We start from the raw sequence: 23,018 nt of genomic DNA on the forward strand, positions 1-23,018 counted from the left end.
TTGGCAACTCTGCTCATGCTCAATACTCAACGAGAATTTTGAGATTCTGCCCAACTTTTTTTCCAGGACAGGTTGAAAGTAACGAAAGATCTAAACAATTCGAAAGAAACGACTTGGTATAAATTTAGGGTTAATCCACGGTCAGAAATTCATGTTTTTTTCTGAAATTGTCATTACATGAGCACTTGTTAACACTCCTGTACTCGCGCGAAAAATCGAAACCCGTATACTCACTAACTATGCGTGTCTCTGTAATACAGGTCAGACTCGATTATATACAGACTCGATTATATGTGATTCGATTATACATAATTTTGGACTCGATTATATACTTTTTGATAAATTTTTTTTTTTACTTTTCAAATATGACTTGTTTGAAGAAAAAATGTAACCTTTGATGGTTAAGGTGGACAAGTAGCTATTTTATGTACAGTGGGGTAAAAATCGTAATTTTTGAAGGTTTTGCTTGAATTTTCACCGGAATCCATATTGCAGCGAAATTAAGAAAGATAAAAGTTGGGTGTCAAAGAACAAATGGTAGAGTGGTTTGAGAACTTTAATTTGATTGGTAAAAACAATCAAGTTCAATAATAATTTTTAGTATATAGTTAATAATCACACATTAAAAATTACTAAATTTGAAATTTTCACTACCAAAACAGTTATTTAAATCCACTAATTAAGATGTTCCACTACTATTTCCTGTACTTTATTTTCTCATCTTTCAAATTAAGGTAACAGAATTTTCTTAAAGGGTGTGTCACATCAAATTGCATCACGGAAAAAGCGCTGTAGAAATTCGCCCAGTAGACCGATCCTTTTGAAAATTTTAGACAGTAAAATAAAAACTATTAAACAACTTTTGGCATTTTCTTTTTATTCATACTTCGAGCCCAAGCCCGTATGCTAGCACCTTCCTCTTTATCCCGTCCATAAGGTTCTGTACAACGTCAGGTTGTAGTTTTTTTTGAACAGAAATCCATTTTCTCTTGAAGTCCGCCTCCGATTTGACAACTTTTGGGTTCTTCCGGAGGGCCTGCTTCATAATCGCCCAATATTTCTCTATTGGGCGAAGCTCCGGCGCGTTGGGCGGGTTCATTTCCTTTGGCACGAAGGTGACCCCGTTGGCTGCGTACCACTCCAACACGTCCTTTGAATAGTGGCACGAAGCGAGATCCGGCCAGAAGATGGTCGGGCCCTCGTGCTGCTTCAATAGTGGTAGTAAGCGCTTCTGTAGGCACTCCTTAAGGTAAACCTGCCCATTTACCGTGCCGGTCATCACGAAGGGGGCGCTCCGCTTTCCGCAAGAGCAGATCGCTTGCCACACCATGTACTTTTTGGCAAACTTGGATAGTTTCTGCTTGCGAATCTCCTCCGGAACGCTGAATTTTTCTTCTGCGGAGAAGAACAACAGGCCCGGCAGCTGACGAAAGTCCGCTTTGACGTAGGTTTCGTCGTCCATTACCAGGCAATGCGGCTTCGTCAGCATTTCGGTGTACAGCTTCCGGGCTCGCGTCTTCCCCACCATGTTTTGCCTTTCGTCGCGGTTAGGAGCCTTCTGAACCTTGTATGTACGCAGGCCCTCCCGCTGCTTGGTCCGCTGGACGAATGAACTTGACAAATTCAGCATATTGGCGACATCCCGGACCGAACTTCTCGGATCATGTCTAAACTGCTTAACTACGCGATTGTGATCTTTTTCACTGACGGAGCATCCATTTTTGCCGTTCTTCACCTTCCGATCGATGGTTGGGTTCTCGAAGTATCGTTTTAGTACTCTGCTGACCGTGGATTGGACGATTCCCAGCATCTTACCGATGTCCCGATGTGACAACGCCGGATTCTCGAAATGAGTGCGCAGGATTTATTCACGACGCTCTTTTTCGTTCGACGACATTTTTCCAAATTTACGAAAAATTGACAGTGAAGCATGGCCAACGTGATCTGTACACTCTTATCTGATTATAAGCGAAAGTGGAAACGCAAATATAATTCCTAAAAATTAAATTTCTACAGCGTTTTTTTTCCGCGATGCAATTTGATGTGACACACCCTTTGCGCAACGTACTTGTTAATGTAGAGCCAGTTGGAGGCAACAGAGTCCGATACAAAAACAAAGTTCTATAACTCTGTCATTGTTGAAATTTGAACATGTGCCTAGATGGATTTTTTCATCAAATATGATCATCTATCACCTTCTGAGAGATTCTGGAAAAAAATATTTTTTCTATGTGAGAAAGGTGTTTTCTGACTTTAAGGGGATGAATCAAAAATTAAATTCTTCTTTTATTTTCAATAAACGAATAATATATGCATAAAAACGAATAAAAAAATGTTTTTTTTGACTGGATTACAGGATTCGATTATATACAGCGAAAAGCAATCGGAGACTGTATATAATCGAGTTCGCGCTGTATTGCCATTGTGTATTTTTAGGCGTTATTGGTATTTATTCAAAGAAAAAGATATAATTGAATGAAAAAAACTTTTTTTTTCATTTTTTAAAATTTTTTTTATCATTTAGTTTTAATAGTCATTCAATTGAACCACTTCATTGTCTCGGTCTGTCAGACCTTTGCGCTAGTATAGGAAGGTTAAGGTGGCTTTCAATAAAAAAAAGAAATTGCAGGAATTATAGGTTAGCACAGTGCCTCGAGAAAATAGAAAAAAACACAGTTTATTCCACGTTATTTTGTCTCATTCGCTCATTCATGTTTTTCGTGACATACTTACCAAAAAGAGGAGGCGCAGTCAACTTCTTGGGTATATTATAATATGTGAACAAACATTGTATACCTCCAATTCATATGATTTCTTCCTTATAGAAACCCATTTCATAATTTTCCGTAAAGCATTAAACGAATGACATCCAACAGTGAATTTACCAGACATGCTTCTCTACAACTTCGGAGAAAGCTCTGATGGTCAGACCAAAATGGAAGAGTAACTTCTACAAATGTCAATGTTGTCATTGTCAATGGAAACGCAAAACACTGACGTTTGATGTGAATCCCAAAAGAAATATACGGATATTTATGCGATGAGTTTTTATTTCTTTTTGTTAAAATAAGACCCCCAAATCCATAAGTAAAGAGGCACCCTTATTGAGTTACAGTGTTCATGTCAGAACACAGCGAAACGCGAATCAACAGATCGGCTCAACAGTGAAAGTGAAATTCGCTCCCCCTCGTTCAGACATTGAGAACTGCGTAATGAATATTTTATCGGTCTCCCAAACCCAGCCTCTCACATCTTCACCCTCAAGGAGGGGCAACTTTCTTCCAGTGTTGTGTGTTTTCCTCTTTCCTTCAGCGCTGAGTATTGTTCTTCATCCGGGAAATGGAGCCGATGCCAAGCCGGAAAATGATGAAATTTTTGACAGCACTCAATCGTGATCCGTGCGGAAAAGTTTCGCTTCGATTTCGAACACACGAATGAGGATGGGTCGGACACCCCTGCGAAGAATGCGATTCGAGCGAACGCTTGTGTCGACAAAACAAAGCATTTCATTTATTACAAAGTCGACATCGAACGCAACAATTAAACGCTGGACAGTAAAATACACCTTTTTTCGTACTGTAATTCGCTCTCATATCCCACAGTGGATCGGTTTACCATCCAGTGGATCGGACCGAATTCGACCGAACGGTGTAAACATCTATTTAAATCGAAATATAATTACTGTTTACATCCAGCGTCCGATGGAATGAATTCAATCAATTACAATAGATGTCGCTTCGCGGGGAACTGACAGCCGGCGCAATTTTATAGCCGCGCTGATCGCTGTCATTTCGACGGATGGCTTCGATGAAAAAAAAAAGAACAAACCAGAGTATGAAAGACATATTGCAGCTGTCATTATAAAATGTAATCGGCGAAGAAGTGATTTAAGATTCGATTTTCGCACTCAAGCCGGCAATTTATAGTTGTTAGCGATTGGTCAGACGATGAGGCTTACTAGAGTGAAAATCTGACCGGGAGAGATGGTTCTGGCCCATGAGAACGGCTTGGGTGGTGTAGCTCAAATTTATGATGCTATTAATTTGTGGCATTGGTGGTTTTTCTCTGGAATCGATTACTTGGAACGAATCGCCCTGCGGATTGGAAAACTTTCTCATCGTCGGAGCAATCAATTGGACGTAATGTGTGCGTGCGGCAGGGCATGAAATCATGTTTGATATATATATTTGTTTGTGTCTGTGAGTGTATGTGTGTGTTTGTGTGGGTTTGAAGAAGATACATACGCTTCCGAATCGTCCAACCGATAGTCGATTATATTGGTCATAAGAGCTCGTGCAAACTTTGCCGCTAAAGTCCATCTACTAACCCCACCCCGTGTTTTTTGGTTCTTGTCTTGTTCTCTCTTCCCGGTATCAAAAAACCGCCTCGTTTCAGCAGAAACATCCACATGTTATCTTCGAGGCACGTACAAAATCAAACAAGGGCTGTGCTAATTCCGGCAATCTAGTGTATCGGACGCGTTCGACACGTCGGCAGAGCCACCACTCGGGCCTGGTGGAATCGCAGGACGGCAACGGGGCCGGACGCTACCGGCGGGATGTGCGCGAGACCACCAAGTACATCGAAACGGCGCTCATCATCGACAAGGCGATGTTCCAGAAGCGCAATGGCAGCACCCGGGCCGAGGTGGTGCACGACGCCATCCAGGTGGCGAATATTGTCGATCTGGTAAGTAATTGCACTCAATCATCATCCACTTTCTCGGCGAAAAAAAATCGCCCGACGCTCAGTCTCTTCGAAGAAATATCGTTCCCAATATAGCTCGATTGGTACAGAGAAATGAAAAGGGGAACGTTTCCTTCGGCCCGTCAATTAGCAAGATTAGACACGATAAAAACTTGATTATCTATGGAACTGAAAAAGTGCCCTTGGCGACAGGGAAACCCCACCCAGTAGAGACGGATCATTCCCTGAAAACTCCCCAAATAAACTAATTAATGTATTCCTTCCTAAGATTTATTCACACACCAACGCGGACTTTCATTACGATCCATATATCACTCCCCGTTCGAACAGATTTACAGATCCAAATCGGCGCCAAATTACCACCAGCGTAACAAAGCCCCAGCTAATTAAGTTCATCAAAATCATAAAGCTATCAGCCCGGAAGTCAATTAAAGCGCACCAATAATGGTGCCCGAAAGTGCCCTAATAAACTACAATCATGGACCGCGACTTATGCGCGCTCCCCCACCTCCAGCGGCCATCGCGAAAATGGGAAGGACGGGAGTAAATAACCGTATCCACACAATTGGCGTGGCACTGCTCCCTCTCTCGTTGAGACTAACTTATTAGAATTCTTCCGGTAGCTACGCTAGAACACAACACCACTACTGGCCTTGGTTCCGCACTCGCACTTGCCCATGATTCTTAGCTAGGTCGTCCCTTCCGGCGGTGTCGAAAGCCTCTCTGTTAAGAAAAAGAGGGGTCCCCCCTTTTAGAAGGCGGCAGGAAGGCTGTTGAATCAATTAGGCATGTGATATTAAATTATCTCGGTATGGACTTTGCCAGAGTTCGATTGAGTTCGAGTTCGGGCGAGGTGCGAGATGTGAACCGAAGGGTCAATTTATAGGGATTTTACGGGGAAATATTCTCCCGGCCCAGCCCCGGCAGGTTTCGCTGATTAGTTTTATTAATTCCGTAGAGCAGCACTCTGGGTTCCGGGAAACTCTTCATTCTTGTTCATTCCGGAGGTAGGCTGATTCTCACATCAATTTGTTTCCCTCGTGATTGGAAACGTTTTCATGAAGCGTATTTCTAACAATTTTACGACAATATATTGGCATTCGGAGAAATATCACGTTATCTCCCAAAAATGCCATTCGGAAATTAAATTCGCACAATCAGCCATTGGCATAAAATATTGAACTGCTAAACGCACACAAATTCTTAAATTAAGTTTGATTCACTAAAAAACAGGAAGTGGGTTATATCTATGGTATAACCGCAAGGGTGACGTAGGACTATCGTTGATTTAGAGATCATTTGTTTGAAGTTGAATCTAAATCCATTCTGAATGAATGTGTAAATGAATATTTGGGGGACTTCGAAAACGAGAGCGTTTCGTTGGAGGCACAAGGTTCTTCACAAGGATAATCTTCAGAAGATTTCCTGCTAACTTCACTTGATTGAAAACTCACAAAACCAATTGTATTTGGTCGCAGCATCATATGAATAGAAAACATTAAAATAAACTCTTTCGCTTGAATGTAATTCTCAATTCCAAGGGGAACTGGCAGATTATTTTTCAGCAACGATCATTTCTTTCCAGGTTTCTTCTCGATAACCAGCAAACGAAAAGAGTTGCGCGCGTGCATGTGTGTGTGTGGCGGCTGCTTCGATGTCTTCCCGGGGAACCGTTTTTCGATGCTGATACTCTCCTGGTCACCTTCTCTTCTCCTTCTGATCGATCGGCTTTTCTGCGCTCCCTCACAGTTAAAACAAACTGATTGCGTTTCAGGTCAGGTCAGGCCAGGTAATGAATCCTTCGATCCCTCGATCCTTCGCCGTTCAGCTCGTTCAGCTCGTCCAGCTAGTTCAGCTCGTTCAGTAACGATGTTGTCTTGTCGATGTCCTCACGGAAAATGAATGCGTTTCATGATGATGATGTTGGATTAAAGAGGCTTTAAACTTTTCAGTTCATTCGCCTCTAATCGAATGCGTTTCACCACCAGAATATCGTTTCACCACCAGAATATCGTTTCACCACCAGAATATCGTTTCACCACCAGAATAAATGCTTTCTGTGCGCGATTGAATCGAGAGAAGGTATGGTTTACGATAGCAATTTGGAAGGCAAACTAGAGGGGAATGAACTCTCTGAGTTTGAAACTTTCGGAGACTGAGCAATAATCGATTGAAAATTATATAATTTTCGCGAAACGAAACATTTTCCGTTGCATACGCATACAATATTGGATACGAAAATATCCTACTGATGGGGAAGAATAACCTTCAGAAGCTTTCCTGCTAATTACACTTGGTTGAAAAATTACAAAATCAAATGTATTTGGTCGCTGTGTTATATGGTTAGAAAACATTAAAATAAACTCTTTCACATGAATGTAGTTTTTTAATTCCCAGGGGAACTGGCAGATTATTTTTCAGCAACGATTAGATTTTTCCAGATTTTCCTCGATACTTGAAGCCCACCGGTGGTTAATGATAACTCGATAACCACCTGTTAATAGCACTTGATTAAACAATATTTGGTCACAGTGTTACATGAATAGAAAACATTAAAGTAAACTCTTTCGCATGAATGTATTTTTCAATTCCTACGGGAACTGGCAGATTATTTTTCAGCAACGATTATATTTTTCCATTCCATTCCTTCTTTAAGCGTGATTCATTCTGCTTCGGATCAACGGAACAGTATGATAATCATTTCATACAAAAGATAAAATGTCCAAGAGTTATATCATTGCTATTTATTGACTCGAAAAATTGTTTCAATAGCTTAATGATAGCTTCGAAAACAGGTTATTGAAATCATACGTATCCGTATGTAGCGCGCCCACTTGGAAGCCCATTAATCCTATTGGAATGTGAGATGGGGAAGCTCATACTCACGTCTATGCATTATGCTGTACTCTTCCAATTAATTTCGTTTTTGCAGGCCGAACTGAAAAATTTTCAGTTGAGTTAACTGTACTGTAAAAGAAGTAATGCTTTTGAATCCGGACACTGCATTTCATTCAAAATCATACCACAGCCATAACATTTTTTTTCATGTTCAATTTATGCGATTAATAGTTACTAATATAGTTACTGATAGTTACTTGATACTTACTAATCAATCGTATTAATTCAGCATGCACGAAATGTTGTGTCTGCGGTATGATATTGAATGTAACACAAAGTGTCCGGATTCAAATACATTACTGTATAATTACTTCGATGTTATTCTTTTCTCTCTCAGGCTAAGCTAAGAATATAATAAAGAGGGTGGGGTTTACATTCAAGTCTGTTATGGTATATAATATCACGCTTCCTTTGCTTTCGTTCATTTCTTACTCTACTCTCGCACCGTGAGGACTTGTTTGTTTGGGACCAAGAAGACAGCTCGTTAGTCTTTCGGTGGTAAGGCACCATGAAAGCAGCTCGGATAAGCGCACCAGCCGCAGAAAGCGTGAAGAAGCCACATCGCTATCGACCGGGAACTTTAAGTGAAATTCGTCGCTTTCAGAGGTCGAACAAACTGCTGATCCGCAAGCTACCTTTGCAGCGTTTGGTTTGTGGAATTGCCCGGAACTTCAAAACCGACTTGCTCGTCAAACTTCGCGGTTATGGTACTGCAGGAGGCCTATTCGAAGATACCAATTTGTGTGCTATCCACGCAAAGCGCGTCACATTATGCCCAAGGATGTCCTTGGCCCATCGTATCCGAGGAGAGCGTGCTATTAGCTTAGCATATAATCAGCAGCCCTTTTCAGGGCTCCTAATTTGATGTATTAGAGTTCAGGAAAGTTTTTTGCGGGCCGAACTGAAGGGAGCATTTAGCGAAAATCGTGTTGTCGATGACAATTCGATACCGATAGGTGCCATGGATATGGATTTTGATAGTGAAGAATATGAAATACATGACATGATGCAGTGAATATTTCCCCATATCGAAGAAATCACTTTGATGAAACTGCATTATAAAGTTATTTGTGTACTAATGGCGCAATCTATAGTCGATTCTAATTTGCGCTGGGTATTTCCTCGGAGGATTCGATTCCTCCTTTGAGCGTTATTAATCTGTTTCCGGCAAAAGGAAGTACTATGATAATCACATTATTCGGAAGATAAAATGAAGATGTTTTCTGCTAATTTCCTTCAACCTTCAAACATCTCTTTCTCCCGTTTGTCGTTTTTGCGTTCGCTAATCCTTTCTCACAACACCCATTTCTCGTTTGAGAAACTGTTGAGTAAACATCGTTTGCCAGTGCGCGTAGAGCGGGAATTCCTAAAGATTCATTGCACCTCTAATAAATTGCCGAAAGACGTGGTCTTACGTTGATCGCAATTGATTGAAAAATCCAAAACGAAATGTATTTGGTCGCAGCAATATATGAGTAGGATGCAAATAATCGCTCGAAAATGACATGATTTTCGCGATGTGTAACATTTTCCGTTTTTCATGTTATGCATCCAATATTGGATACGAAAATTATCTACTGATGGGGAAAAATAATATTCAGAAACTTTCCTGTCAATTGCGATTGATTGAAAAATCACAAAACCAAATGTATTTGGTTGCAGTGTTGTATGAATAGAAAACATTAAAATAAACTCTTTCGCATGAATGTATTTTTCAATTCCCAGGGGAACTGGTACGCGGAACGCGGAACGAGGGTTCCGCGCGTGTATGTATGTGTGGCGGCTGCTCCGATGTTTCAAGCGGAACCGTGGCATCACTCTCCTTCTGGTGGATTCCCTTCTGGCCTAAGGTGCACAAACAGGCTCTTGGTGACACCGTTCATCCGCGCTTTCATGATAAACGAAGAGCTTCACAACAACAGCGACAACATGCTCCAATCGCTGTTCAATTATAACTGAGTGGGTTTACGAGCGGCGCTCGCTTATATACCGATTGGTGATTTCAATAGCCTGTTTTGAAACCAATTTTAAGGCTATTGAAACAAGTTTTTAGATGAAAAAGTAACAAGTATATAACGCGTAGACATTTTATCTTTCGAATGAAGTGTTTATCATACCATTTCGTTCAGTTGTTTAAGAGCTATTAACGCTCAAAATCTCGGTGTCCGGCGTAACGCTTTCGTTTTCGAAACTTTGATTTTACACCCCGGTATAGAAATGAAAGACGTAGTCCTACGTCAAAAAAATCTCGTCCTATTTGTCACAGAGTTGTACCGAACATAATGCAACGGTTCCGAATTTGTTAGAAGTCACTACCAGGTTGTGACTTCAGGAATAAGCAGGTTTGTTTTGAAATTTAAGCCGGGTTCAAACGGTGCGAGTAAGCATACGAGTCGGTCTAGTCAGTTACTGCAGTGCAGCTACTCACACCGTGTGAACACATCATGCCAGTTAATGTCATGTGTAATCCGGCGTGCGAGCTACTCCAAAGTTTTTTGAATTTACTCGCACTCGCATCCATCGAAACGTCAAAAATAGAATTTAGCGTTCGAATCAGGGATGCCAAACGCAAAGAAATGCGTGTATTTTGAGATATTTGAAAATATGCGAACATATTTATAGACTTGAAAAAATATTGGGAAAACAAATAAAACCCTCATTATTTCTAAACGAAATCGTTGTTATTTTGTTTTGCACGCTGGTGGGGCACGCTTACTTTTTGAGATAGTTTTTTTGAGAATCTCTAATATAGAATCATTATCAGGCACAATTTTCATTCAAAATTCCCTCTCAACTTGCAAAAAAGTATTGTTCTAAGAAACAGAATACATATGCGATTTAAAAAAGTCCATTTTCGTTCATTATTTTAATTTTTGACGCGTATTTATTCCACCTGCAAATCTACTATCATAATCATTTCACAAATTGGTACACGAAGCTGCTGGCAAGGCGAAACAAAAAAAAAATAAAAAAAATCTTTTAGATTGCCATTTATAGCATCACATACTTCCGGAATTATCTGAACTATGGATGCATTCCAGATTCTAGAAAATATCGACAACAAACTGAACGATACTCCAGAAGAAAGGCACATCAATGTAGTTTTTTAATTTCACTCTTGCCGGTATAGTATCCCTCATAAGTGTATCTAGGCGTTGTATTTTTGGACCAATGAAATCCTTGTTCCTTATTCAGGTGTTTTTCTCAACACTGCTCTGTACTCTAGAGGATCATCATCGTAGAGTTCCTTCAATATTATATGATTTGCTCTTTTTTCTTGCATCCAATTCCTGGCCCAAATCCTATTGCCTTTCTGCTTTTTCGGATAGTACCTTCAGTTCGAAAAAATTCAGCACAAAGTATTTTTATACACGGTCAGCATGTATTTCGCGATAAAATTGTGTAATGATAAATTCAACTGAAAACCTGAGACGAAAACTGCCAATCGAGAAGTCGATTTCGGATCAATCATCTGGCATCCCTAGTAAGCCAACGCTGTAGTATCTAGTTTCTCGTCAGCAGCTCACACTGTGTGAACGGACAAGGCGAGTCAACTAATTATCAAGCGAGTTCACTGGCCCAGTAGCTACTCACTGTCAAGTTAGCTACTAGCAACGTATAAATGGGCCTTTATTCTCTTCAAGTCTCGCAATTGACGAAGTTACGCAAAGCTGAATCAGCTTATGCGACATCTACATTAGAGCTCAGAACCACAAAAGTGAGGGTGTTTGTTTATTTTACGCACTGAAAAGCGCGATTCGGTCGTGATTATTTTCATTACTTTCTTAATTTCTATTTAAAATCATTTTAGACATTAAATGTCATCAGTAAATGGTAATAAAATTATATTTTTGTCTATTGACAATGGTCTCAACACGAGATTGGACCAAACTCATAGATAATCTTCGAAATGTTTATGTTTGATAGTGAATATAGGTTATGAGTACTAACTTCCGGACATTTTTTAGAAGCTCAAACTGTGAATATCGACGATGCAATAGATATCATATCAAGTTGGTTGATACCATTGATTATGCAGGGACTTCCTTTCGACAAATACGAGAAAAATCTGTAATATTTGAATCGCAACAAATGCCACCCATCATTTACCTAGTGAAAAATATAAATTATAATACTTGTACCGAATCATTCGTCATATGTTATGAATGAAACAATGTAAACTGATGATTTTCTAACCTTTTCAGCGTAGAAAGAATACTTGAATCTGGGAAATTTGCAGAAAATTTCTGAGTTTTCAAAACAAAACAAACCAACTCCGTACCAAAAAAAAAACAAAACATCATCATTTTACTCGCTGCGCCATCTGGTTGCAATTCTAACGTAAATTCGTCAATTGGCGATCTATTGACGAATTTACGTTGGATTTACAACCAGATGGCGCAGCGAGTAAAATGAGGACGTTTTGTTTTTTTGGTATGAATTCGTTCAAATTTTCTAGAAAAATCAGAATTTATCTTCAAATTTCCCGGTTTCATGTATCCTTTCCACGCTGAAAAGGTTATAAAATCATCATTTTAAAATGTGCTATGTATATTACGAGGAAATGCTTGTTATAAGTATTATAACTTTAATTTTTTTCGACTAAGTAAACGATGAATAGGGTGTTTTGCGCTAAAAATACTGCAAATCCTTCTCGTATCGGCCCCTACATAATCAATGATATCAGCCAATTTGATATGATATCGGTTTCATCGCAATTATCCATAGTATCAATAACCGGTATGCATTATCAAACTCGAATTTACGCAAAGCTGAATCAGTTCATGCGGCATCTACATTAGAGCTCAGAACCACAAAAGTGAGGGTGTTTGTTTATTTTACGCACTGAAAAGCAATTCATTATTCATTTTATTTCAATTTAGATTCATTTCAATCTCAAAACGTAAACGATCGGTGAGACATCTGGATTTTGTTTTTGAACTAAGAAAATGATGATAATGTAACCTAAAATTCAAAAACCAATAATGTATTGACGAATTTACGTTAGAATTGCAACCAGATGGCGCAGCGAGTAAAATGAGGATGGTTTGTTTTTTTGGTATGAAATTCGTTCAAATTTTCTAGAAAAATCAGAATTTATCTTCAAATTTCCCGGTTTCATGTATTCTTTCCACGCTTAAAAGGTTAGAAAATCATCATTTTACAATGTGCTATGTACATTACGAGGAATGGCATGTTATCAGTATTGTAACTTTAATTTTTTTCAACTAAGTAAACGATGAATAGGGTGTTTTGCGCTGAAAAATACTGCAAATCTTTCTCGTATCGGCCCCTACATAATCAATGATATCAGCCAATTTGATATGATATCGATTTCATCGCAATTATCCATAGTATCAATAACCGGTTTGCATTATCAAACTTAAAATTTTCGAAGATTATCTATGACTTTGGTCAAATCGCGTGTTGAAACCATCGTAAATATACAAAACTCCAACTTTTTTACCATATACTGACGACATTCAATGGCTGAAATGAATCTAAATTGAATTAAAATGAATAATCACCACCGAATCTTGCTTTTCAGTGCGTAAAATAAACAAACACCCTCACTTTTGTGGTTCTGAACTCTAACGTAGGTGTCGCATGAGCTGATTCAGCTTTGCGTAAATACGTCAATTTTCGATTTCGTTTTGTTTCGAGAAATCAGTGAAATTTTAATTTATTTTCATGTCAGAGATATGGAACCAAGCGTGGTGGCGCCATATTCTGGCAACGCTAGCGAACTGTGGTTGTGCGGAAGAGTTATGCCATATTCTGTCGACAGAACCTTCAAAGTAACAGATGCAGATTTGCTTTCTTCTAAAGAAATTGCAGAAAACGGTGTTCCCCACGGTGCTATTCTATCGGTCTCTTTGTTCCTGGTGGAGATGGGTTCGATTTTCGATTCCATAGCCTTCACTTGCCATCGAATTCATTCAATGTTTTATAATTATTTTATATTCCAATAAGGACAATAAATTCGGTTTGAAGCAACTATGTTCGGAAAGTACATAACCTCACATCACCTAACAAAAACAGAAACTTATAAAATCAAAAAATGTGTGAACTTTTCTACAGTAGGTTAAGGGGGGTTTAGCTGGTAATTTTTGAATAAATTTGGTTATAAGTGTTTAGCATGAAGTTTTGCGTTAGAATGTTAAGTACCACACTGAAGCTTACCTTTTACTCTGTCAATGAAAAATAACCAGAGAATCATTAATTTGACATTGTTATTCATTTAACGTCTTTATATTTCAGAATAAATTGACCATCTAACCCCACACTTACCCTGTGTTGATCAATATATAGCGCATGTCCATCATACAATAGGCATGTTCTTTTTGGTTAAATAATAATCTTTTTTTTATTAGAGATTATGATGTCATAATTTTAAAGTTACATTAAAGTTACCATTTAAAATAAACATGGTGCAGAATGAAATGGTATTTCAGTGTATTGATAAATTTACCATTTCATGTTTTTTGCGGACGACTGAAAAAAGAACAAATTATGAAAATGATGCACAATATTTTTATTGCATCAACATACAATTTTTTACGTTCAAAATTACCTATTCTTCAAATATTATTGACATAACAGATTTTTTTGAAAATTTCTGCTTGATCCCTATAACTACTAGTTCAAAAGAAGTATATTTATAGAATCATTGATCACTAGTATGTTATATTTTCTATGGCACTCTGAATTTGAATACTACCATTTTAGTACGGGAGCTTAGACCACCTTTCCCGCCTTTTTCATGATTATCAACCAGGGCTCTGCATAGTCATAGTCAACTGAGGATAGTCAGCTGACTATCTGACTGACTATATTTGTATTTTTACTTTTTTTTTACTTTTTTACTTTATTTTACTGTACTTTTGGCTTCTTCACGCAGTTTCTCCGTCAAAACGACTAAACAGTAAAATTTGTATGAATTTTTTTTCTTGGCGTTATTCAACTACGTTCTTCATTAAGGGTGCCGGATCAGAAAATAGGTCACGTTTTCATGAAATAAAGTTAACGTTAATAACTATTTTTGCCGTGAACGGATTCTGGCGATTTACATACCAAACGAATCGAAATTTATTTGCTATACATTACAATCCCATAGTCTGTATATGGTTTAAATTGATGAAAATTGGAAGCATTCCCATTCCCTCATACTTTTGTTCTGTCCAATCGTGTGCTTTCCCGAACAGAGCTGTCAATAACGAGCAACTTATTCGCGTTGACGGCGGAATGGTGTCGACATCTGGATACGACATTAGTTTGTATGAGGCCAACTATTGTCTATGAGATTAGTCGGCCCCAAGGCAGTTTTAAATAACTAAAATTTGTATGAAATTTTTTCTTTGCGTTATTTACTTTTCTTTGCAGGGTTATTTACCTATTAGAAGTACATTGTTCTGACCCTAATTTAAACTATTTTCTATGAATTTTCAGATATTTTCACTAAAACTTACCATTCTAATATCATCTTTAGACTCAATTTTTGTATGATATTTATTCACTAATTGCAAGCGAAAGTAATTTTCATTTCATAGAGTACTAATTTTATTTCGGAAAAAATAATTTTCATTCATAATTTTCGTTTTAAAAGTATGTTCATTTCTTCTGCAAACCGATATTGTCATGCCTACTCCCCCATTTCGTAATACAAAGCTCAATGCCGATAAAAATGTACACGAATGAATTCGGCTCTGTTACAGCTGAATTGCTAAATGAGCCTAATAAAATAAACTGTTGGAATAAAAAAAAGGAAAAGGAGGAGAACGAAGGGGAATATTTGAATATAAACAGTGGATCTCGCTGAGGCAAACTTTCATTATTCGTGAAGACACCGACTGAACAGCATCGTTGCTGGGCGAGTTGGACGGCGAGGGACCGAATGGTTTTCTCAAGGCAATGGGGGTGGAGGAGTAATGTGAGGAAATAGTAGAGTTTTCCAAGAGCCTTTTTGGAAAGCAAGAGACGAATGAACTGAAGAAGTTTAAAGTCTCTTTAATTCAACAAGGAAAGGAAGGAAAAGCAAACTTTCAGTATCGTTCTAGATACGAAACAATGACTTGTTTCGCTTGTTTTTCCTTATTTTGCGTCATCACATGTCTTCTTTTTAATGCTATGATGGACGATTGTTTGGTGGTGCAAATGATAAATACATACAAAAGGGGAGATAGCGGGAGGGAAATATTTGCGCTAGGGTATGAGTAATGAATCTCTGCAAATATTGAGCCTTCTTCCAAGCAGTTAACATTGTTTGTCTTCTTTCATCAATGCATTGAACTGACGCTATGATGAAGCAGGTGTTAAGGTTGTGCACCAAAAAATTATTTGGAGAATACCAAGTCGTTCAATAAGTTATAATAAGTCATTAATTTATTTGGGTTCGCGTGCGGATAGAGTTTATTTCGCTTAGTTAGTCACCAAGAAAAAAATGTCGTTCTGGAATTTTACATGTGATTTGGATTTGCTTGTCTGGTGCAAGACTTTCTCCACTAAGGATGACAACTGCGCTTATTTCGAGTATGTATTGTTCTGCGAGCACAAGAATGAAACATCAAACAATTATCGTCAAATGATTCTACAATAAAAAAAAAAGATTTCAGGGCAACCAAACTGGTAGAATGGTTATTTCAAAATTTTCATAGCATTGTAAAATAATATCCGTAGTTATAAACAAGCGACTTGAATTAAACTACAGTGTAGTGCTACGTCAAAAAATGCGGTCATGTCTTGAGCACAACCCCCAAAAAATTGTTGAAAATAGTAGAATTTTTCAAATTTTTTTTTTTTGAGGTTCATGCGATAAAGAGATACCTGCAGATTGTATCCATATAAATTCGACATGAATCGGTTCTGTAGAACTTGGCGTATATTGTACGCCAGTTTTAAAAAACTAGTTTCGAGAAAAACGCGTTTGAAGTTCATTGTTATGGCCGTACCAGGTTAGATACCGCTAGGATTTTCGATAAGTCCTTTCCAGGGTATATTATTGAATGTCTAAACTACAGAAATATGAAGGAAACATTTTTTTTTAAATTCCTAAACTAGAATACTGCCTATTTCTGAAGTTTAGGCATTTAATAATATGCCCTTGAAAGGACTAATCGAAAATCCCATTATTTACCGAGTTACCGAGAGCCATTTTAGTGATGCGGTATCTAACCATAACAATGAACTTAAAACGCGTTTTTCTCGAAACTAGTTTTTTCAAACTGGCGTACATGGCGATTCATGTCGAATTTATATGGATACAATCTGCAGGCATCTCTTTATCGCATGAACCTCGAAAAAAATATATTTTTAGAATTTAACTATTTTTAAAAAATTGGGAAACGTAAGAAAAACGCCTTAGACCGTATTCTGTTTTTCAAACGGCCGCCATTTTGTCAAAAAAGATGTTTACGACTTGCCGAGGTTCATGCGATAGCGACATTTTTACTGATTCAGAATACGTTCGATTTTTTTGTTTCATATAACCAGAAGGGCTGGAATCGTGTGCGCCATAGCACACCTTTTTTTGAACCCTCTCACTTCATCAGCTTGTAACTATTCTAATTATGAATATTTTTTCTCCGTTCATTTTTTGTTTTATTGTTAAAAGATAGACGAACAAATAATGATGTATAGATAGTAAAAATGTTCTTTGTTTTATTTTTACGGAGCTGGAAAAAACGTCCGAAATTCGTGTCTCTACACTAGAATACCTCATTCTTCGCCGATTGCCCGAAGTAACCAGACGAAGGGGGGTCGCGTCCAAGTTCCGTTATCGGTTACCGCGTGATTGTTGTTTTTTTCTGCCGCTGAAGAGTTCATTTCGCTGTCTGGATGGTGAGTGGGGTACCCTGCCTGAGGGTGGATGGAGGCTTTCATCCTCGGAAAGCCAAGCATTGGTTTTTTATTTTGTCGCTGCTTCCCCGACATTGGAGGTTTCGCCGAGTCATCGTGCCAACAGTGACAGTGCGGGTAAGCTTTTGCCGACGACTGTGTGTAGTGGTGTCGTAGGCACATTCCCACCACCAGCGAGCTTTCAGCGCGCTCCCGTTCATCTGCACAGGAGTGCGTTCATGGGTGAATAACATTGAGTGTGCTGAGAGAAAGTATTTAATAATTATAAGTTTTTTGTTTTGTTTTTGTGAATTGTTTTATTGTGAAATATTGTTTAAAAAAATACTTAGGATATAGGTGCAAGTTTTGGAATGGCGGAGAGTGGGGGACCTTCGGATGTGGAGGTCTCTGACTCTGGTTCCCCCCTAACTGATAAAGGGGGGTCACTCGAACGAGTTCCAAATACGGAAGATGCTTCTTCTGGGGACGAGTCGGCTAACCCTGCCAGGCCTCCCTCCAAAAAACTGGCAAATCTCCCATCTGCCCTTGGCGATCCCACTGTACCTTCAACCTCGTCTTCTCCCTCTGTTCTTCCCGCTCCTTCTCAACCTTCGCCTTCCCCCCCCCCCTGTTGTTCCCACTCCCCGTGTAGGGGTCTATCCAGAGGGTGCGCCAGGAACTGGTCCCTGGGTTGTTTTCTTCAGGCCTAAGCCAGGTGGGAGGGCGTTGAGAGTCATGCAGATCGCGAGAGATCTGGCAAGGTGTACCTCCGTTTCGGAGGTCTCGAAGGTTAGACCAAACAAGTTGCGAGTTGTCGTGACTGGTCGAGGGGACGCAAACGGGATTGTTGTCGGTCAGCATTTTAGAATTGAGTATCGGGTTTACATTCCCTCTCACATAGTCGAAATTGAGGGTGTGATAACCGAAACGGGCTTGACGTGCGAATACATCACGAGTGAAGGTACCGGCCGTTTTAAAAAACTGCCCTCGACGACTGTTAAGATCTTGGGTTGCCGCCAGCTCGGAACAGTCTCCCATGAAGGAAATGAAACTAAATTTACGCCGTCCAACTCGTTTCGAGTCAACTTCGCTGGTTCAGCTCTCCCTGACTACGTGATGGTAGATAAATTGAGGTTAGCCGTGCGACTTTTTATTCCAAAGCCAATGACTTGTCTAAAGTGCAAGTCAGTTGGTCACACGGCTGCTTATTGTGCCAATAAAGAACGATGTGCCACTTGCGGAGAACAACACGAGGGGAAATCCTGCAGTGCGACTGAGCATAAGTGTCCATATTGCGGGGGATCCCCACACGTGCTCTCAGCTTGTGAAACATACAAGACTCGCTGGGAGAAACAGAAGCGCTCTTTGAGGGAACGCTCTAAACGCACTTTCGCAGAAATTTTGAAGGGCGCTTCTCCACTGGCTCAAGAACAACAACCAATCAATACACACAATGTCTTCGCTACGTTGCCAGTTGACGAAATGGAAGCGGATACAGCTAACGGGGGCACGCCGTTTATTTCTCAAGGGAATACCCGGCGCAAAAATGTAACCACTCCCAAAGTTCAAGGACAAGTCCCTCCGGTGATACCTCCTGTTAGTTTGCCTAAAAAAAACGAGTGCAGCGGACAAGCAAAATCAGGTTCCTCCTGGCTTCCGTGGGAATGATTCACCTTCGAACGACCCAGCACTCGAGGGAACATCAAAAACCCCAAATGTCCCTGTTTTTCCGTCAAGTTCAACTTCCCAATCGGGATTAATAAAGTTATCTGACCTTGTGGATCAAATCTTCACGTGTTTTAATGTTTCCGACTCCATCAGAACCATTGTCACCGCAATGCTTCCAGTATTAAAGACAATTTTGCAACAATTGATGCAAACATGGCCCCTCCTTGCAATGATTATCTCTCTTGATGTCTAATTTAAATAGAGAGGTCGGAGATATCACTGTTTTACAGTGGAATTGTCGTAGTCTTATCCCTAAATTGGATACATTCAAATTTTTAATTCATAAGTTCAATTGTGATGTTTTTGCTCTGTCCGAAACTTGGCTTTCTTCGCGAGATGATCTCTCTTTCCACGATTTTAAAATAATACGCTTGGACCGCGATGACAGATACGGAGGGGTACTATTGGGGATCAATAAGTGCCACTCATTTTTTAGAATTGACCTTCCACCTATTGGAGGGATCGAAGCTGTTGCTTGTCATGCAAACATCAGAGGCAAAGACCTCTGTATTGTCAGCTTGTATTGGCATCCGAGAGCTGCGGTTAGCCGCAAGCAACTTGTTGACATGTGCTCACTCCTTCCTGAGCCACGATTGATCTTGGGAGACTTCAACTCTCACGGAACTGCCTGGGGGGAACAGTACGACGACAATCGTTTATCGTTGATACATGCCCTTTGTAACAGCTTCAATATGACCGTTTTGAACACTGGGGAAACAACACGTGTACCTAAACCTCCTGCTAACCCAAGTGCTCTTGACCTCTCGCTTTGCTCGAATTCACTATCGTTAGATTGCAAGTGGAATGTAATCCAGGATCCCAACGGTAGTGACCACTTGCCAATCAACATTTCTATCACCAATGGGTTGAATTCTTCTGAATCAATAAACATGGCATACGACCTCACAAGACACATTGACTGGAAAATATATGTGGACGCGATTGCTCTAGCCATCAATTCCAGAGATGGTTTGCCTCCATTGGAGGAGTATAACTTCATTTCTCGTTTGATCTATGACAGCGCGGTTCGCGCTCAAACGAAACCCATCCCAGGTTCCACTATTCGCCGAAGGCCTCCCAATCCATGGTGAGATAGCCAATGTTCCAAGCTTTATGTAGAAAAATCGAATGCATTTAAAGCTTTTCGGAAACGTGGAACCATTGAGAATTTTCGAACGTATTTGGACCTTGAAAATCAATTTAAAAACTTGATCAAAGGGAAAAAACGTGCTTATTGGCGAAATTTCGTGGGAGGTTTGTCACGAGAAACGTCAATGAAAAAATTATGGAAAGTGGCTCGAAACATGAGAAATCGCTCTTCATCCAATGAAAGCGAGGAATATTCACATCGATGGATTTTGAATTTTGCACGAAAGGTTTGTCCTGATTTCGCTCCCGTGCAAAGAATTGTTCGAGATATACCACAAGATAGGTGCGATCTTGATTCCGAGTTTTCGATGGTAGAATTCTCTCTTGCTCTCCTTTCAAGTAACAATTCGGCTCCAGGATCGGATAGAATTAAGTTCAACTTGTTGAAAAACCTCCCCGATGTGGCCAAACATCGCTTGTGGAATTTATTCAATAAGTTTCTGGAGCATAATGTTGTTCCGGATTATTGGATACAAGTACGAGTTATAGCTATTAAAAAACCCGGAAAACCCGCGTCCGACTTCAATTCGTATCGCCCAATAGCAATGCTGTCTTGTATACGGAAACTGTTGGAGAAAATGATCTTGTTTCGCCTTGATCGATGGGTTGAAACGAATGGTCTACTCTCAGATACACAATATGGGTTCCGCAGGGGCAAGGGGACGAATGATTGTCTTGCGTTGCTTTCTTCAGAAATTCAAATGGCTTACGCCGAAAAAAAACAAATGGCTTCAGTATTCTTGGACATAAAGGGGGCCTTCGATTCTGTTTCAATAGAGGTTTTGTCGGACAAATTACACTCTCGGGGTCTACCGCCTCTATTGAATAATATGTTATATAACTTGCTTTGTGAGAAACATTTGAACTTTTCTCACGGAGATTCGACAGTAAGTCGGGTCTCTTACATGGGCCTCCCCCAGGGCTCATGTTTAAGCACCCTTTTGTACAACTTCTATGTAAGCGACATCGACAATTGCCTTACACAAAATTGCAGCCTAAGACAACTTGCAGATGACGGAGTGGTGTCTGTCGTAGGACCAAACGAATCTGACCTGCAAGGACCCTTACAAGATACTTTGAACAATTTTTCAACCTGGGCCATTGGGCTAGGGATCGAATTCTCCACGGAGAAAACAGAGAGGTGGTTTTTTCTAGGAAGCATAGACCAGCAAAACCAAAGCTTCAACTTTTGGGTAAACCGATCACTCATGCTATGTCATTCAAGTATCTTGGTGTCTGGTTCGACTCCAAATGTACTTGGGGGGGCCCATATTAGGTATCTGAACAAAAAATGTCAACAAAGAATAAACTTTCTCCGTACAATTACCGGCACCTGGTGGGGATCTTATAATGTTGTATCGGACAACTATTCTCTCAGTGATAGAGTACGGCAGTTTCTGTTTTCAATCAGCTGCCAAAACACACCTCATTAAACTCGAGCGAATTCAGTATCTTTGTCTCCGTATCGCGTTGGGATGTATGCCCTCAACGCATACTATGAGTCTCGAGGTTTTGGCAGGCGTACTTCCACAAAAAGATCGCTTCAATTTATTATCTCTTCGGTTCCTCATCCGGTGTAAGGTTATGAACCCATTGGTGATCGGAAATTTTGAACAGCTGATCGAGCTAAATTTTCAATCTGGGTTCATGAGTCCATATCATGAATTCATCTCCGTGCAGGTTGATCCTTCTTCGTACATTCCCAACCGTGTTTGTTTTCCTGATTACATCAATTCATCTGTACATTTTGATCTGTCCATGATGCAGGATATCCATGAAACATCAGATTATCTTCGATCGAGGATCGTTCCAACGATCTTCGATGCAAAGTATGGGGATATCAATTGTGATAATATGTACTTTACTGATGGGTCCTCTATGAATATGTCCACAGGATTTGGAGTGTTCAACGAATTTTTTAGCACCTCCCACAGTCTTCAGAATCCTTGCTCAGTGTATGTTGCTGAATTGGAAGCGATACACTGGGCGCTGGACAGCGTCGCCTCACGACCTGTTGAACACTATTACATTGTAACGGATAGTCTTAGCTCTGTCGAAGCTATCCGTTCAGTGAGGCCGGAAAAGCACTCGCCGTACTTCCTTGAGAGAATACGAGAAATTTTGAGTGCTTTAACCAGACGCTGTTATGTCATTACCTTTGTCTGGGTCCCTTCACATTGCTCAATTCCGGGTAATGAGAGGGCTGACTCATTAGCAAAGGTAGGTGCAATTGAAGGCAATATTTATCAGCGTCAAATCGCCTTCAATGAATTTTATTCTTTAGTCCGTAAAAATACCATCGCTAATTGGCAACGCAAATGGAATGAAGATGAATTGGGCCGGTGGCTTCATTCAATTTCCCCTAAGGTTAGCCTCAACCGTGGTTCAAAAGTCTGGACTTGAGTCGGGACTTTATTCGCACCTTCTCCCGACTCATGCCCAATCACTGTTCGTTAGACGCGCTACTCTTTCGTATTAATCTTGCCGACAACAATCTTTGTGTTTGTGGCCAAGGTTACCACAACATCGAGCACGTTGTTTGGTCGTGCGAGCTGTATCTTGTCGCCAGATCGAATTTAGTAGTCACCCTTCGGGCCCGAGGAAGGCAGCCCATGATGCCGGTGAGAGACGTGTTGGCTCGGTTAGACCTTGATTACATGTCCCAAATATATGTATTCCTTAAAGCTATCGATCTTCGTGTG

The 23,018-nt window shown here is 39.9% G+C and overlaps 1 protein-coding gene across 15 annotated transcripts in view; it reads left to right on the plus strand.

The window, feature by feature from the left end:
- The window catches only part of LOC129768776 (disintegrin and metalloproteinase domain-containing protein 11), a 912,619-nt gene that overhangs the window by 748,806 nt on the left and 140,795 nt on the right, over positions 1 to 23,018 (plus strand). For all 15 annotated transcript variants that reach the window (XM_055770661.1, XM_055770645.1, XM_055770693.1 and 12 more), the window contains exon 9: positions 4,399 to 4,689. In XM_055770661.1, coding sequence (XP_055626636.1) covers positions 4,399 to 4,689 — 291 coding nt within the window. The remainder of the gene's footprint in view (positions 1 to 4,398; positions 4,690 to 23,018) is intronic.

This window comes from Toxorhynchites rutilus, chromosome 1 (genome assembly GCF_029784135.1).
Source record: "Toxorhynchites rutilus septentrionalis strain SRP chromosome 1, ASM2978413v1, whole genome shotgun sequence".
Taxonomy (NCBI): Eukaryota; Metazoa; Arthropoda; class Insecta; order Diptera; family Culicidae; genus Toxorhynchites; species Toxorhynchites rutilus.